The sequence below is a fragment of the Microtus pennsylvanicus genome, chromosome 13 (genome assembly GCF_037038515.1).
Source record: "Microtus pennsylvanicus isolate mMicPen1 chromosome 13, mMicPen1.hap1, whole genome shotgun sequence".
Classification (NCBI taxonomy): Eukaryota; Metazoa; Chordata; class Mammalia; order Rodentia; family Cricetidae; genus Microtus; species Microtus pennsylvanicus.
In genome coordinates, this window is record NC_134591.1 from 14,434,747 (window position 1) to 14,453,467 (window position 18,721).

At 38.0% G+C, this 18,721-nt stretch overlaps 1 protein-coding gene across 33 annotated transcripts in view; it reads right to left on the reverse strand.

Annotated features, from left to right (window-relative positions):
• Window positions 1-1,529: 1,529 nt before the first annotated feature.
• The window catches only part of Ptprd (protein tyrosine phosphatase receptor type D), a 2,195,185-nt gene continuing 2,177,993 nt past the window's right edge, over window positions 1,530-18,721 (reverse strand). For all 33 annotated transcript variants that reach the window (XM_075945536.1, XM_075945538.1, XM_075945537.1 and 30 more), the window contains 7 exons: window positions 16,396-16,681; window positions 15,807-15,985; window positions 14,710-14,836; window positions 13,577-13,702; window positions 10,146-10,300; window positions 7,251-7,386; window positions 1,530-5,249 (listed from right to left, as the gene is read on the reverse strand). In XM_075945536.1, the coding sequence (XP_075801651.1) occupies window positions 5,181-5,249; window positions 7,251-7,386; window positions 10,146-10,300; window positions 13,577-13,702; window positions 14,710-14,836; window positions 15,807-15,985; window positions 16,396-16,681 (1,078 nt within the window). In that variant the 3' untranslated portion in view covers window positions 1,530-5,180. The remainder of the gene's footprint in view (window positions 5,250-7,250; window positions 7,387-10,145; window positions 10,301-13,576; window positions 13,703-14,709; window positions 14,837-15,806; window positions 15,986-16,395; window positions 16,682-18,721) is intronic.

The following is an 18,721-nucleotide window of genomic DNA, read 5'->3' on the forward strand; positions in this document are numbered from 1 at the left end:
GATCTTATCCATCGTCTCGGCTGCCTTTACAAATTAAACTTTATTTTTTTAAAGTTTAAAAGAACATGGGCCATATTAACTGTGGGAGCCCTAAATTAATCTCTACTCAATAATTCTCAATCAAGAATTTTGGCATGTATATACATATATAAAGTTATACCATCTCTGCCATCTCTGGCCTCTTCAGATACCTGTTTATAAGAGTAACTGTAATGTCCCAAATATATATGCTGCACCATGAACTTCCTGTCCCTATTTTCTAGTAAGCATCATAATACCTACATAATCAACAATTAGGTGATCAAATCTGAAAATCTAATGGCCAAAAAAAGAAGAAAGGAGGAAAAAGAAAGAAAAGCAAACCTAATTATTTATTCAGTGCTAGGATTTCCAAAATCATTCCTGAGCAATGGAATTCCTGCATTAAGTAATTATTTTGGTGGCAACAAGTCTTGATCTTGTTGATTGACATGTCTTATCTTGACTCAGATTTACAGCTAATTGTAGCAGCCCTCATAATCATCACTGAATTTTGCAAGAAAATGGACACCTGAAACCCATGTTAATTTGATAACCCAATGTGAACCTTTTCCCTCTTGTCTTCACTTGTATTTCGGAGATGATCACTTATACAGTATGTGGTCAGCTGGGTCAATAAGACTCTACTCCACTTAGAACTGTTGTTTTTGCTGTCAGGGTGAATGTCTTCTTCCTCTTACTTGGGTGTTGGCATTATGATGAGCTTAGGCCTGGATTGAAGTATGAACCAGATAATGAGACTGCAAATTCCCACTATTTTATTATAAGATCATTCTTATTTTTGACTGGGCATATGAGACAACAAACACCTTTCTTTTTCTGAGGCTAGTTGGAATAACACATTCTCTCACTTAAGATGAAGAAGTCTGCTTCAAGATGCTGTGTTTTCCTTGATAGCTTTCTGAATGTGGTGCTGCGATTGATGCAGTGCCAGCCTCTCTCAGAACGATCTGTGTGTGCAGCAATACCTCACTCTTTTCAGAGCTGCTTCCTCAATACATGGAGCAAATCTGACCTACTATTACAATTTAGTGATGCTGAGTGTCTAAGCAAATAATCCGAAGCAATGTGTTTTCCCAGCTATGTTTCTAAATGGTCAATAAGCTAATAACATGGAATTATATGTGCAGGAAAGCTATGGTTTCTTTCAACATTACGCTGACATCCACAGCTTATATTCTACAACAGACCTTTCAGAGGATCTGCCATTGTCTATGTTCTCTACCACGAATGAAAACAATGCCTCTTTCTTGAGTATGTGAATATATGGAATTGTTTCTCTGAATTTGTCTACTGAGAAGTAGAAAGTGCTTACCCTCAAGGGTAGACACTTGTGAGCAGTAGGTTCTTATTAGAAATATAAATATATTCCTATGAGTGCACAGGACCTAAGCAGATAGCCAAAAAATAATAATAAATAAAAAATAGAGGGATTAACTGGTTAGTTTGGAAGCAGCATGCTTGGAATGGACAAAAACAAAGGCCAGGGCTGCATAACACTGACATTTTTATTAGAATTCATTTGTAACAAATGGAACCTGTGTCAGCAAAGAACTGATTTTCATACAGACTTCTTTCGCCACCAATGTAACGAAGTAAGAAAATAAAAAGCACGCCTTTCATTCTGTAAAACACTTACGCGTACTACTAATTAGAGGTAATTGTATTTTTTAACAAGCCATTTTACAAGTTATTTTTTTTTTTGAGTTTTCAGTCTATGCATCCAAAATGAGAGCAAAGAACACAACTGTTATCTTTGTAAAGACACTCCAAGCTTGGATGGCAAAGCCATGTAACGGATGGAGAGGATGGATCTGTAGCCTTCTGATCTCTGCTGGAGTATCAGGGCAGCCATATACCAATGGAAACCAAAACCCAAAAAGAAAAAAAAAATGGGAAGGGGGTTTTAAAATGACAAGAAAGACTGAAACAAAGCTAAATCAAAAATCAGCAGGAAAGAAAAAAAACCGTGTGTGCTACTATGCATTTTTCCTTTCCTGTTGTGATGTGTTATCCACAGACACAAAAATGAATTTCTGAAGCAGTTTCTTACAGATGGGTTCAAGTAATAACATTATTGGGTGTAGAATCAATAGGGCAGTGCATAGTACAAAGGTATAGAAAGTGCAAAGTTCCCTAGAGGCCCTTCCCTCCCCTGGCTGTCCTTGCCTTGTCTAACCATGCAAACCATTTTTAAAAAAGAGCTAAAATAAAGTTCTGTACAAATCACTTTTATATATTTGATATTTTACCATTGTAACTAATTACAAAATTATACATAACTACACATACATAGGTAAATAATAGCACCGTACTGGTTATGATGATAAAAAGAACTAGAAACGTGGATGTTTATGATAATGGCAGATAGTGATGCTTGCCTGGGAAATTAATCTTGAATGGTCATAGAGATAAGAAGAGAGTGGAATGCACATCAGTGACAGTGGGGAGTTAGTCCTAAGAAGAGCTCCTGACTCTGGAGTGGTGCCCGCCTCATCCTCCTCTGGTAAGCATCCCGTTGGTTCATTCTCTTTCTGAATTCATCCCTCTGCCATATGGGCAGCTTTTGTTGCAGAGAGACGAACTGCTCACTGGCCAGTCATTCTGGTATGTGATATTCCATTAGATCCCACATGTCCAAAATGGCATGTCTAGATGATGCGATACCTGTCTGACTCCCTTCATTTCACTTAAACAAAATTGCAGCACTGAGAACCCCGGCACTTGGATAAATCTTCAACAATACAAGTGAAAAGAAAATGACAGACCACAGAGTGCACATTCTTCTCTGCTTCTGATGTAGGTTAGAGAGTCTCATTCTGAGGTAGCCTTCTAGATTCTTTTTTTTTTAGTGTTATATGTATTTCTATTTTTTTCTTTTTTTGTTTGTTCATTTTTCTTTTTTCTTTTTTTTACAAAAATGATCAAATACGATATTTGTGAGTGTTTGGTCTCTAGGATTTTATTCTGCTAATAATGGGAAAATGGGAAAACAAATATCCTTCCATGCAGAGCATCATGAAGCTAAAATTAAACCAAAATATTATACCTGTATCAAAACTCTTTCAGAGTTCCTAGGATTTGGGGAGGGTAATTTAAAAACATATAGCATGTGGCAAACTCATACCACCATCCATGGCTTCCTATGGAAATGCTGTAGAAAGGTTTGGGGAGATATATATGTACATATATACATACATACATATATATGTATATATACATATATATATAATTTATTGCCCCTTGCAGAATACTCCTAATAGAATATCAAATATATCCCGAAATTTTTTCTGTAAGACTGGTGGTTACTGCATGCTCCAGAGCAGATTTGGAAGGGGTTAGAAGTGAAACAAGTTGCTCTTCCTGATGTGACGATGAGGAACGAAGAGGCCCTGATTATCCAAGTGCTTTGGGCTGGTACAATAACTAACATCCCCCACTTGGGTGAAAACTAGGAATGCATACTATTCAAAGAGTTTCTGTACGTGTGGTAAACAGATAATGCTTTAATTGAAACAGTAACAGATGTGAACAACTAATGGAAATCAACCAAAAGATAAAAAGAAATGCTGATAAAATAGGCATCAATTATAAGGCACTCTAAATGCAGAACTAAAACCAAATCAAACAGCACAGCGCCTCCCAGGAACGCCACAGCCAGAAGAAACAGCGCAGCATCTCCCAGAGACGCTGCGGCCACAAAGTATTTCTGACTGAAAAGAGTAACATGAGTTTGGCTTTGCCCCTGTTACGTATCGTAAATGCAAATTTCATACACATACTATAGACAATATATGATTGAATATACTTTTTTTTAAAAAAAACAACTTGATAGCTGATATATTACAACATTCTTCCCTCCTAAAGGGTTATGCACTGACCTTTCCCACATGCACACCTCTTAGATATTTAACAATTGTTATTGCACTAGAGTGTTAGGAATATTGAATTTTGTTGGAAGCCTGGCTAACGAAACCGTACTTGTGAATATGGTTGAGTAGGTGGGGGAAGGCAGGGCAGGAAAGTCAGGGGCGAGGTTCAGTAATCAGTGATGTGCACTCCTCAATTCCCTTTACAAATTAAAGTTTTAAAATATTAAAAATAACTTGGAAATGATGGTTCTAATAGTTTTTCTTTTATCCTTAAAAAACTAAACCATGGAAGAACTGAATGGCAGTAACAACTTTGTGTGGACATACTGTCTATATATACATAGATACCCTTAAAATACAGATATCTATCTATATATTTATATATATGTTAGCAGCAACTTTATACTTTGCGCCTCCCTGTTGATTCCAAAAGCAAAACAAAGCAAAACAAAATTCCCTTGAAGTTTGCAGAGAATGGGCACTTTCTCACCAGTTATACCAAACAATTGCGTAAGTAATATCTGTTGAGACAGACACTGTAGATTGAGTGTTGCACAAAAATGTGCAAAGTTTCAAAGTATTTGATATTTCTACAGTAAGATATTACAGATAACCATTCTACAGCTTACAAAAACCTACGGTTCAGAAATAAAAAAAATGAAGAATTACATAACATTTTAAATTTACTTTATCGAATGATACATTTTTTAGAAAAGAAAAAAGTCTACACAGTTAGAAATGAAGCACAGGTCAGCAGAATCCTTTACAATACTAAAATGAAATCAAGGACTTTCTCTTTTAAACATCCCCACCCTCACCCCTAAAATGTACGTATGAGTGGCATGGGGAAAGGGGCAATGTTGAAGCACAATCCACCTTCTTGTGAGACGCCACACCAGCAAACGTCCTGCGCTGACTCGAGGCCCACAGGCAAGCTCTCTCTGCCCCTACCAAGCAATCCTGAACAAGATGGTAGTTCTTTGCTGTCATTTCTTCTCCCCTTTATTTGGAATCCTTGAGGTATCTGCAAATAAAATCCTTCAGATGCCTCCTAAGTCAGGGTTCTTGATATTATTTTTTCAGGTTAGATGATTAAACTGTGAATTCTTGGTCCACTTGGAAGAGTTTGTTTTTTGTTCTGTAATAGTCCCACTAAGTGGTTGTTAGCTAGAAGTTAAGAAGGACTTCTCAAGTGCCCTGTATGGCTCAGAAGAGACTCCATGGATAGCGAAGGGCCTGTAGTAAAAATCCAGAAGGGATCAGGGGTTTCTACGTTGCATAGTGATCAAAGCTGCCCAGGTATTCTAGTGCGGCTCGGTAGCAGAACTGGTATTGATCCTATAGGACACAGGGTGTAAGAGAAGAGAGAAAGAAAATTGGTATTTTAATTGCAAAATAAACCCAGCAATGTAAAGAAAAAATATATCTACAAGGAGCAACACTACCACTTTAATTTAGTCTGATGACCAAATGACAGTGAGCAAAGAGCAATTAGCCATGTGAGAATTGTATTAAATTCACCATCAACCTCAACCTCACTGATACTGTCTGGAAGATATCTACAACCCCTTCATATCTTATTCTTTCCAACACAATACTCACTGACTCCAAGTCATAATAACGTCAGTAAATATTATCTTCCATCTTATATGCTACAACCATCTTTGAGAACGACCTAAGTATTTTTGATAATTTTCAGTTGAAAAAAATGTAAACTTTCCTAAAGGCAATCTAGATTTCTACTCTTTGTGTTGCTTTCCACCAAATTTGAGTTCATAAGAAAAAAAAAAGTGTGTGTGTAGGGGGGAGTCAACAAGATGGCTCAGTGGCTAAAGGCTCTTCAGGTCTCATGACCTGAACTTGATTCCTGGGCTTCACATGACAGAATGAGAGAAATTACTTTCACAAGTTGTCCCCTGACCTGCACACATGTGGTCTGTGGCCTGTGCACTCTGTCTCCACACAAATAAAAAAGAATGTAAAGGCAACAGATCAGACATCAAACTCAATCAGAATTACCATTTTATCAGATAGCCTCGGGTAAGTGACAGGCATAGAAGATCTATGTGTCTACAAGAAAGAAAGTTGTGCCAGATAGTTTTATGTGAACTTGACACAAAATACAGTCCTCTGAGAATGGGAAAGCTCAAGAAAACTCTCCCAGAAGACTGAGCTGTAGAAAAGCCTCCAGCCCACTGTGGGTGTGGTCATCCTTAGGCTGGAGGTCCTGGGTTCTATAAGAAAGCATGATGAGCAAGCCATGGGAAGCAAGCCACTAAGTAGCACCTCTTCATGGTCTCTGCATCAGCTTCAGGTTCTTGCCTTGTTTAAGTTCCTGTCCTGACTTCCTTCAGTGATGAGCAGTGCACTGGAAGTGTAAGGAAAAAAACAAAACAAAACAAACCCCTTTCTCTCTAACTTGCTTTTGCAGGGTGTTTCAGGGCAGCAATAGAGACCCTAAGACAGAAGAAAACGGTAGCTGTGTAAGAGCATAAGGCTTATGGAGCCTTGGGCTTTCTGGCTTGCCACCCCTGAGAATGGCTGCCCACATCCAAAATACATGCACCATTTATCCTAAAATTCAGTGCGATTGTAAGTTGTCTATTCTGGAAGACTCACACCAAAATAGAATGGTAAGAAACATGCCTTTTCTCATACAAGGAAGGACCCTGTCATATTGAAATAAATTGGAGCATTGTTGGGGAGATGGAAAAATTATAATTTACAGATAACCACAGGCATGAGAAAAAGTAGGATTTTCCCCATAAAAGAAACTTATTTTCAGTAGCCAATGGGGCTGAAAGCAGATAGCTTCTATTTTGCTTAAATGTGCATTTTTCTACAATAAAAATGGTAATGCAAAATAAATGGAGTTTGCTTTTCTGTCTTGTCACAGTAAGTTGCTTGGCTAAATGTTAAGGCTTTTTAAATGTCCAATTTCCCTCTGTCACCCCAACACCCATTATGTTTGTCAGGCTGACATAATGTTTTAAGTATTGCAAGCCAAATGCTTGCACTATTTTGAAATCAAAGTCTGAACAATATTGTAAATTGAAGAAAGCATATAAATTGTATAATTTGGTAGATATTTGTGGAATATAAACACTATCACTCTGATTCTCTAAATCGTATATATATCCTGAGAAATGTACATATTAATTAATGAATAGGAAACAGGGCATTTTCAGGTTCCAAATGTTTAATATTTCAAGAATGGTTTTAAAATATTAAGTAAACAATTGGTTGCCTTCCCCATGGTGATCTTCTGTATCTTGCAACTGTATGTTGAATCCACAGAGGGTTTAGCTTTTTAGAAGGTGACCCCAAATGTTTTCTCACCTCTGTTTGTACCATGGCTGGTCGCTGTGTTCTTAACATTTTGACTGTCTGGAAGATATCTACAACCCCTTCATATCTCATTCTTTCCAACACAATACTCAGTGTTATGAAGACTCCAGTTCTTCCCACGCCAGCACTGTCATGAGAAGAAAGGCAGTGTGAGTAACATGCTCATAGTCTTGGCCTCATTTGCTTTGGAAGCAGTCATTCATTCTTCTAGAGTTTCCATATTCCCAGTTTCTCCACAAGCATGTTCAAGATAAAGTGAGAATGCTTTCACTACATGACTACCAGGTAGCATGCTGTGGTAACGTAAAAAAATAAGTAATTAGGATTGGGTCTTACAAAATAGAATGCATTTCTATAACACCATGTAACTCCAGTTGAAAAGGTCAAAAAATAACATAAAACCAATAGAGAAAAGTATGAACAGATCAAACACTGGCTTGCATTCTTCAAGTAGATCCTGAAACAAGATTTTGCCATTATGTGAAGTATGAGATAAATTAGAAAAATGTGGAACACGTCATGTAGATTCTCCCTTTCCTATTCTTTAGTAACATAATCTGTGAAGGATATGTCATCCTAAACAGGTAACAAATGTGTAACAGGCTTACAAACTACAGTATCAACATTGAGTTAGATATGAAAAAACTGATTCTATAATAGACTTTTTGTTATGGGATGGTTTTCTCTTAGTCTTTGGGAAGCTGTGAATACTCTATGTGCTCTGATTATAAAAATATCACATCATATGTCAATTTTAGAAAATCTATAATTATTAGATTCTCAACAGGGCCTTTGACAGTATAGTTAACCACCACTCTGAACTACTTGTTTTCAGGTGATAAGCCGCTAAAATACCCCAAGTTCCTTTCTGCCATTTCAGCAAGGTTTTGAGTTTCTTTCTATTTCCTTTGGTATTTGAAGATAATTACAGAATTTTCATAGCAACAAGGAAGAAAACTAATTGATAGCCCTTGTACTCTTAAAAAGTGACATCTGGGGGTTTTAGGTAATGAGAACACTGAATAATCTGAAATAAAAAAAAACCCTACATTTTTGGATCTTAATTAAATGGTGTGTGTAGTGCTTGGGCACAGACTGTAGAAAATAGATGAATTCATTTACTCTGGGATGGAGCTGACAGGCATATAAATAGTGTGTGCTTTTACAAACTGCAATTTCTCATGAATCTAAGGAAAAATGCTAAGTGGGGTTTTAAATCAATGGGCAGTTGTTAAAGAGGAGCTGAAGTTATTCGTCCCACAAACAGCAAAGGGATCTGGCAGATTCTTTGAGCCCTGAAAGTCTCACATTCATGAGGCACTTTGACTTATGACAGTTTTGCCGCGTCCATGTAGGTATGTCAGAGCATATCTTACTTTGACTTGGTTAATCAAATGCAACCAAAAATATAACGTTTCTGGATTCTTATTAAGAATTTTCAAGAAAAGAACAGGCATTTGCCTCATTAATTTCTAAATTTAATGAATCTCAGTATATTCGGTTAATAGGCTAAAAATAAGTGTTATTTCAGGGCCTCCAAAAACAAGAAAAGATATGTATCTAGGAGACTTTGGGAGGTAAAGAGATATGTGAGTTTACAGATATACAACATGTGAATCTTTGTACTTAAGGGGTTTCTCCGTCATTGTCTGAAAACAACCCCAAAGAGCAGTATCAGGGGGCTCACGCTTAAATTATGAATATCAGACGTATTCTTTTCTATAGAGGTCACACAGAGAAAATCTAAATTAAGTGGAAATATTAAGTGCTAGATTTAAAAAAAAACCTCGATGTTTCAACTCTAGTTTATAACAACAACTTTAACCATTGGAGACCATACATCACATCTTATCTGCTCTTTTGTTGCACATGGCAAGCGATTTTGACAGCGTAAAACAAATATTTCCAACTCTGAGAAATAAGCATTGTTAGAAATGATCCCAGACCTGAAGAGAAACCCAAAGCTCACTGCTTTACACTGTTATATGTCTTCGTGCAAGTATAAATCCAGGACAAGAGCGTGTATGCTCATGCCTCTGTCTAGTTTTTCTATTTTGAGATCTTGCTTCCTGTGGTATTAAAAACAATAGTTTTTAAAGTACCAGACTTTTTAAACATAAATGCTTTCAAGACTGACTCTAAACATTATAAAAACTGAAGCTTCAAGCTTTTACAATCCTGAAATACAGCAGTTAAAAAAAAAAAAACGAGGAGAATTCCTTTTACTGTGTTCTGCACATGCAGCAACTTCCACATGCACTAAATTTATGGTGGATGTCTAAGGCGTTCACTTAGTATTTCTATTAACTTCAGTGACTTAAATTACAAAATGCTCTGGAAACTGTTGAAAATAATTAAATTGAAGGTGCTTCATTTTCTGATATAGCAACAATTTCCAAGCAAATTGCATTTTGAACTGAGGTACCATACTAATCACTTATTGACTTGCAGGAATTAGTATTGCTATTAAGTCTTGGCAGCTATTCACTTCTCTTTCAAGAGATAAAGGGGAAAGATAGAGAAAGGCAGTTGTAAGTGCAGCTACACAAAAAGACAGCAAACACTGGCAGGGATTAGCACTACACTTATTGTTAGGGGACACACTGACAATTGCTGGCAACACAAAACTGGTTTCTTGTAGGTTTTTTATTTTTTTCAAATAGGGGATCAATGCGGGGGATAAAAACATTCCTCTAATTCTTTTCATTTTATGTAAAGAAAAAGAAACAAATCTTTATGTCTCATAGAAACAATCTGCAAATAAATTTCAATTACACAGACTTATTATAACAAGCTTGTATACAAAGTGAATAAAGGACAGCCATTTTCAAAGCAGCCAGGCATCTATCATAAATGTCCAGTTAGCATTAGTGACTCCCTGCTCACCTGCAATGCACCGAAATGGGCCCATCTTGGCCAAACTGCTCCTTTGTTTTATGGACTTGGCCGATGAAGTCAATAAATCCTTCTCCAGACTTTGGCACTCCTTGTTCTGGCCAGTCAGTGAACTGGAACTGCCGCACTGTTCGGGACTGGCCGTCCTTTAGAGGGGACGCCACATAACCAGCCACAATGCAGCATGCCAGGAGAGTTCAGCAAGTACAGAAACCACAAAAGCATTCATGATTTTTCCCCAAAAAATAAAAAGACAAGAAAATTATTAGGAACATGTCCAGAGAAACTAAGTTCTGTGTGCTGCCATAACTTTAAATTTGTAATTTAAATTACAAATATTTGAGTTATCCTCTTCAGATGCACTTCTGAGCTTCAATGTTTAAATCGGAAATCAACAAATACATACATACATATTTGTATTTATGTATGTGTATATATATGCATATAAATATTTATATGTATCCCACCAAAATCTTATACGCTCTACTTCAATCTAATAACTTTTTCACATTGAAAGGAGTATATAGGCATGGTGCCTACACCAGAGGCTTGCTGTTGTCACAGTGATTTCCCATTTGCCATGCATGCCTTTTCTAGCATTATAAATGGCAAATGGCAACATTTAAGGAATCTAATATAAACTAGGTAGCTGTGGTTGTCCTGGCTGCCTAACATGTCTCTGTGATACACACTTGAGCCATGTATGAGGCACAGCATGAACCATGTGATGATGCTCACATTTCACATTAAGGACACTGTGCCAGATTGTTTTCGTCAACTCGGCACAGACCAGATTCTCTGGGAGAAGGAAACCTTGATTAGAGAGTAGTTTCCATCAGATTATCTTATGCAGGTATGTGGGCATTTTCTTGGTTAAGGATTGATAAAGGAGGGTGCAGCCAACAGCGGCAGTGCATCCCCTAGACAGAGGCTCCTGAGTGGTGGAAGAAATCAAGCAGAGTGAGCCATGGAGAGCAACCCTGTAAGCGGGTGTTCCTACATGATCTCTGCTTCAGTTCCTGCTTCAACGTTCCTGCTTTAAGCTCTTGCCCTGGTTTTCCCTTTATGATGAACCTTTATATCAAATAAATCCTGCTTCCAAGTTGCTTTTGGTCAGTGTTTTACCACAGGAAAAGAAAAGGAAACTAATATAGAAAGAATCGAAGGGGATGATTTACAAACATCTCCCCTCCCCCCTTTATTTTGTCAGAGGTACCTTCCTGACTGTCTTCAGGAATTAGTTTACACAGACAACCCTAAAAGTGGATGAAAATAAGTCATATCTAAAGCAGCATAATTAAAAAATAGGTGACTATTTTTACTATCATGTTTACACAGTGACTCCCACAAGCACTAAATTAATGGTAGATGTCTGAGGCACTTAGTTTGCATTTCCATGAACTTCTTTTCTGAAGGGAATGTAGGACTTCTCTGAGCTCAAGAAGAACCATGTTAAGAAGATAAGGGCATGAAGTACTTCAGATTCTTTGTGGGGTTGTTTGAAGTACAAGAGCAGGAGGGACCCTTTGCTCATAGATACAGGAATTCCTGCTCTGACTCACATGGGGAAGCACCACTGAACTCACGCTCACTGGACTGATCTCACTTGAAGAGATGCTCCCAGTGGCTTTCTGCGTCCTATTCTTGGGAGCTAATTCATCCTTCTAATATTCTTTTGGGCCCAGACGTGCCCATTTCTAAGATTTGTGGAGATAAAATCCCAGGCATATTGAAGAGAGGTGTCCAACTCAGGACGGCCACACCTCACGTACACTAGTGGAGCAGCGCAGATGCTTGAGAATGGAAGAGGATCACACCAATTCACGAGAATACAGAGGAATGTGTATAGTTTCTGGGGCTATTGCCAACTCCTAGATGTTTACTATGGAAGCTTGATTTGTTCCCCTGCTTTTTCTGGGAAAGTTTCGGAGGGTATTGGGAAGAAAGTCAGAGAACTGGGCAATGCCGAATTGTCTTCTGAGTGTTCTGGAGATTTCATTTTTGACCATAGTCACTTTTGACCATAATGTCAAGAACAGGTCTTGTGCGGACACTTTCTATTTGAAGAAGAATCCACCTGCCTTTTAAAGTTTAGATGGTTAACAATGCTATATTCTCACATGCCAACTGTGATCTCAGAGCCTGAGATGAGAAACATACGGGGAGCATATACAACAAAAGTCTGGCAGTTAACCACAGAGAGACTTTAAACTATATGAGCAAGTTTCACTTAACTCTTTCTTGCTCAGTGTGATTAGGTTTAACTTGGAGCTAGGTAAATGTGTTCCCTATAGGTTAAAGCCACGTTTTCCTTTTTATTATCAGAAATAGCTAAGAAGTTTATGTTCAAGGAACTTATGAGTTTGGCTCATACATAAAAAATAGGGGAAAGCATCAGGGCCTGCTTACAAGGACAAGTTAAAAAAATGAGATATTAGAACATAATAGCTTCCTTGATGTGGCCACATTCAGAGTAATTAATACATTATACTTCCTGGGATTATCGAGACTATTACCTGAGCCAAACCTTCTGTGAATCATGTTCTCTCTATCTCTGTTTCTCTCTCTCTCCCTGTAACAGCCAGGGCTAGGTTTCAGGGATTAGCAGGCAAACATGAGCTGAGAGAAAGCTGCTTTTCCCCAAAACAAAAACAATGGATCAAGTATACACTGTCCCCTCGTGTTTTAGTTAACCCACCCATGATGACAGTTCCAAAAATAAAACAGGGCTTTACGCTGACCTGGTCTCCCCTAAGATGTGTTTGTAATCAGGGTCTGTGAAATTCTTACAGCAAATATATTAAAGTATATGCCTAAAGTCACTTACATCAGGGCTGAACCTTGGCCTCAGCAATCGTTGTAGAAAATGCAGAATGAAAATTAGCCAACAAGGGTTGTCAGTTCACAGTTCTCATGGACAGACACATTAGCACATGGAGGAATAAACCATGCCAGCAAGCAAATTAGAATGTGCAAAGCCTGTCAGAGCCTTCGAAGGAATGCCATTTGCTCCACAGTTTGAAAGTCAGACCAAATTAACCTCCAAGCCTGTATGACCTCAAGGGCTGCACAAACAACAACGTATTTACAGCCCGGAGTAATGAAGAAATCAAAACTCTCCAATGAGAATGTGCTGAGAAGGTGAGCTTAAGTGCAGCCAGCCAATCCGTAAATGCTGCCCAACACCAGCGCTCTGAGCCAGTCCCCACAGCTGGGCGTCCAGGTGTGACATTTGAAGGGAAGCCAACCCTGGGTTTATGAGAACACTTACCAGACAGAGGCAAAGTTAGAAATTCTTTTCCTTTAAAGTCATCCATAATGGCTGATTTCTTTTCCTTTGGAGAATGGTTATTTGGCAAACGTTTCTCTCAGAGAAGGTACACGTAACCCTCATTTCTAGCAAATGGAGGAGCTGAACTTACCCTGGCATCTGTGACCTTGAATTCCCTTAGGATATACTGAGGCATGTTGTACTCAGCCATTGGATCTACAACAAAATATTGGTACCTCGCAGATCGTTCTGCTGGCCAGTACTGGTGACATTTCTCCTAAAAGGAAAGATTAATATTTAACTCCATAAGGTACAAACAAAGATCTGTCTATCTATATTTGTTCTCTTGTTAATGAAGTTCTAAAATCAGGGCAGTTTCAATTACACATACCTATTTTTTTGTACCTCTATCTGGTATAATTTTTCCCCCCAAAAAAGCCCAGTACAGAGTCTGGCAAATCATAGCTACGTATTAAACACCAGCTGAACTGCGTGTTTCAATTGGGTGGTTATCTCATGTCTATGGATTATGTAAATGATTACATAAGTCCTTCGGCAATGCTATCCATTTTGGTCCTGTATTACATCAGCACATTCGTTTTATACCACTGTGTTTTGTAATTAGGAAGTCACCAAGGATGAAGCAGAAAGAAACTTCTGCACTGATCCAGTTCATTCTTAGTTGACACCCGAGGAGCTTGGGGTCCCGGGAGTTCGGGTGACTTGTGTTGTTAGCTTTGCATATTCAGCAGTCAAATTAAGACAAGTCAGATAACTTCTTGGCCTTATATATTTTTGTTTTCTAAATGAGCTCTAAAAGCTGGTTTTAGCCATAAGTCTATTGTGTAATTTACAAAAAGAAGAGAAAGGATGAGACTATCTCAAACAGCTTTCAAATGTTGTACCAGGTGGCAGGCTTTCAAATTTCTTTGATGTTACTTTATTTGTACTTCAGAATAGTTATTCTTAAAAAATAGATTTGCTATTATAACTCTTGATATATCATGTAGCTTTCTAGCACCATGCTCAATGGTTGACCAAGAAATGAAAGTCATGAATTTAAATTTTTTTATATGGGAAAGTAATGGCCCATTTTGCCATAAAATCCTAACCTATTCAGGCAAAAGGTAATAAGCATTTGCTGAGGGCCCAACATAAGTCAGCGGCACTGAGTGACTTATTAGCCTCTTCCATTGCATGCCACTGTACTAGAGTACTGAGTATTTCCAAAGCACGTAAATGAATGAGCTTGATGTCATTTTCCACATAGGGCAACATACTTACTCTGCCCATTTCTCTCAGCTTGGTGAGCATCACAACAATGGTGGAGTTGTGTTCCCAAAGCATGCGCCAAAAGTCTTCAGTGGTCTCTGCTAAGGGCCCCTGGGTAGCAATGTAGGCTTTCTGTTGTCTAAATAGAGAGAATTAAAAGAAAACATTAAAATACTTTGAGGACATGCACAAATTGATTTGTAAATTGTTAACACCAGTCCTATATATATTATTAATTCAATTGCAGGGGTCCCCATTAGGATACATAATCAATAAGATCATTTAGTACATGGTGGGGACTTTGCAAAATCAATTGTGTTGTTAATATTATTATGTATGTCTTTATCGCTGTTATTAAATTTTAGTGCCATGCTAATAGGTTAATTTCATGTGTTATCCAAATCACTTCAATGATGAATTGTATGACTTCATTTTCAAGAAACAAAGCTCATTTAATCTATTAAATTTATAAAAAATGGTCTAAAATAGCTGCTTTATCAACTTCCAGATCTAAATGGTTTCTGAAAGACTAGGTTCGAAGGTCAGATTCAAAGAAGCAACAACGAGAGGCTGAGGAGATGATTCAGGCACTAAAGTATCTGCCATTCGGATCCTCAGCACTCATATAAAGTGTTGGGTGTTTTGTGTGTGTGTGTGTAGGTTACAGATGGATCATTAGATCTCATTAGCCAGCCAGTTAAGCTGAAGGGATGAGCTCTCGTTTCAATGAGAGACCCTTTATCAAAACATAACCTGGAACACAGCTGAGGAAGACATGCAATGCTGATCTTTGCTATCCAAAGGCACACAACCCCCCAACACACTCACACTGGTATAAACATGCACATATGCCACGCCCACCCACATGTACACAGCCATATAAGCATGTCACACAAGCACACCTCCCCATCCTTACATGCAATAGAAACGTGGTTAGTATTGCTTAATTCTAACTAAAATTAAAGAAAAATAAGCCACCCCAAGAATTGAATGATGATCTATTCAGAAAGAAAATTGCTTTGAATTGAGATGAAAATCTTTGTGGTTATAAATCTAGGGCACATGCAAATACCAAGGCTTTGGATTGTCAGGGGAGCAAGGGTAGACACCTGTATCCATCAAGAAAACTGGCATTGATGTAATCAGAGCCTTCTACTCCTCGGATAGGCTGCAGGCACACCCTTGTGGATTCGTATGGCATAATATTAACAAGGCGGTTTTTGAATTTATTACATGGAAGATTGGCACTGATGAATCTTGAGGTGTGAGCTTTTGAGCTGGCTAGACGCTGTTGAATTCAAAAAGAAAAAAAGCACAAAGATAATATTACCCAATGGTTTGAATGCAATGAACCTAATATGACCTTTTTAGATATCAATCTTCTCTTTACTTGATAGTAAATATTCATAGGGTACTTCCATTTAGCTAATTATTCCACATAACCTACTGAATATTGTAAACATTGCATTTTGAGAACATGATTTCTGAATTTATATTAGGACACCAAGGGCCCCTGATAGTTGAGGGAACAAAAAAATTGAGGAGAAAAAAAAGAGAAGAAAGTGTTTTATAATCTGATACCAAAGCAGAAGAAAAATGAAGCTTGTATTTCAAAATTTGCAAGGTAAGAAAGTGAAGCCTATTTCAAAGACAAAAATAACGTGCTAGTGAGTAACCACATCACAGCCAATGTCGTACCTTAAATTCGAGCTCCATTCCGGTGACATTCTCCCCTGTTTCTATTTGTGTCAGCTTCTGAATGTAGGCATACAAGTTTCTAGCTGGCACTTCGGTATTTCCACATGTCACTGCTTCTAACAGCGCATCATGGATAAAGATGTACTGGTCCTCTGTTTGCACCATGTAATTCCTCTGGGCTCTCATTAAAGTTACATGGCCATAAATATCTACAGTTTTTTCATGCTTTATTCTTTCTAACATGGCATCTATTACAATGAAACAGCCAGTCCGGCCAACACCCGCACTATAAGACAAACAGAGGGGGGAAAGCCCACATGAATTTAGCAAGAAGGTAACATACAAAAACGTCATATCATTTTGTTAACCAAATTTCAAACCTATAAATTCAACTCAGATTGGTATTACATGGATTTTCAACTACTCTCGAGTAAAACATATTAAAGCACCAATTACTGATACATATACACATATATATGTATACATATACAAAATAATGAGTAAGGCTCATTTCATTTCATAATATAGAAATCCTCAATCCATAGTTACAGCCATATCAAACAATATAATGTTATGTCACATAACATAAGTATTATCATTATTTCAAATTTTTATTATACATTCTGACCGTAGCCCCCCCTTCTTAAATTCATGCTCCCCAGTATTCAATCAGAAAGGGGCAGACCTCCCATGGGCAGCAAAGTGTTATGGTTTTAGCCAACCAGCATCGCAGCCACTTCCGGGTTCTAGGGCCACGCATGTGCGAACAATCCCTCAGGCAAAAATACTTAGCCACCCCAGGGACCTTAAAAGGCCCTGTGTGACCCACATGCGGCATGGGTACATCACCTATGTCTGACGCAGCTACGTAAACCCTTGTACGCATGTGTGAGCTCTGTCGTCTGTGTATGACGTAGCTATATCATCACCCTGTGTACACGCGATAGGCAGCCTTTAAAAGCTGGATGCACCATCTTCAGCCCTCTTTCTGCACCAGACTTCCCCAGACCTGTACACATCTCCTCCAATAAGCTCCTAAGCTGGTTTGTTGTGTGTTTCATGCTTCCTTCTCACTCACACCAGGTAATTTCACAAAGTATGGCCTATCAAGCTGCTGCAAGACCAAGCACCTCCCCCAAAGATAAAACATTAATTATGCTGTCTAGATTCAAAATATTTTTTAAATTGTTGTTCAGTATCTAAATAGATAGTCACATGTTACAGCTTATGTCTGTAACCCTAAAATTTGAGAGGTGGAGGCAGGAAGATCAGGATTTGAGTCTAGTCTAGTAAGTTTGAGGCTAACCTGAAAGATAAATAAAATCCTGTTTCAAAAACAAGAACAAAAATATCTAATTAGGCTTTTAGACAAAGAAATTTTAGTCTATTTTTGATTGAAAAATAAAAACAAAACAATGTGTCTACTAAATAACTCAAGCATGTCTTATTGTAAAATTCTGTAGGGAAGTTTTAAAACTAGTCTAGTGGGATATGTTGAATTAACATATGAAAATATTGCACAGTAAAAATAATGCAAGGTAGTATTAAGAGAAATTTTTAATAAATAACAGTCAATTGAGAGTATGTGTTCCTTATTTTATTTTCTTTCAGTGTACTTCAAGATTCTCAGTGAAATTCAGGCCTTCAGTATGGAAAAATAAAGGCCTCAAATTTGTTATACAAAGAGAGTAAAGGTAATTTTTAAACCCCGTTATGTGTGGACTTACAGATCAGCATTCCAGCTGGACTAAAAGAAAAGGACATGAAAGAGACAATCCATAATGGGCTGGCAAGGTCCGCTGCTCCAAGGAGGCAGGCTCATTTAAGGAACTGGCTTAGAGAGGCAGGGGCTTAAAACACTGAGCATTCTCTAGTAAGGAGAAGGATACTAAGAAAATAGCACACCTTTGTTCCTGCAGTGTCAAGGTAAGCCTCGTGTTTCCTTTGATCTCATCCTTCAAGATGAGCACATTTATGTGTTCAGAATGGATCACTGGAAAACGCCTTCCTCCTTTAGATTATACATATTTGCCTCACAGCAAATATACATTCAGTAGGCAGAGATACATATTACCAGTGTAGAATATGTTCTAGTTTGTTTTCTCTTGCTCTAATAAACACTATGATCAAAGTCAACCTGGGAGGAAGGGTTTACTTTAACTAGTGGCTTACAGTCCATCATTGAGGGAAGCCAAGACAGGACCACAAAGTGAGGGTTTAAAGCAAAAACTGATGAAGGAATGTTGCATACTTGCCTGACTCCAGGCTTTCTTATACAGCTCAAGCCCACCTGCCTTTGGGATAGTACTGCCCAAAGTGTACTGGG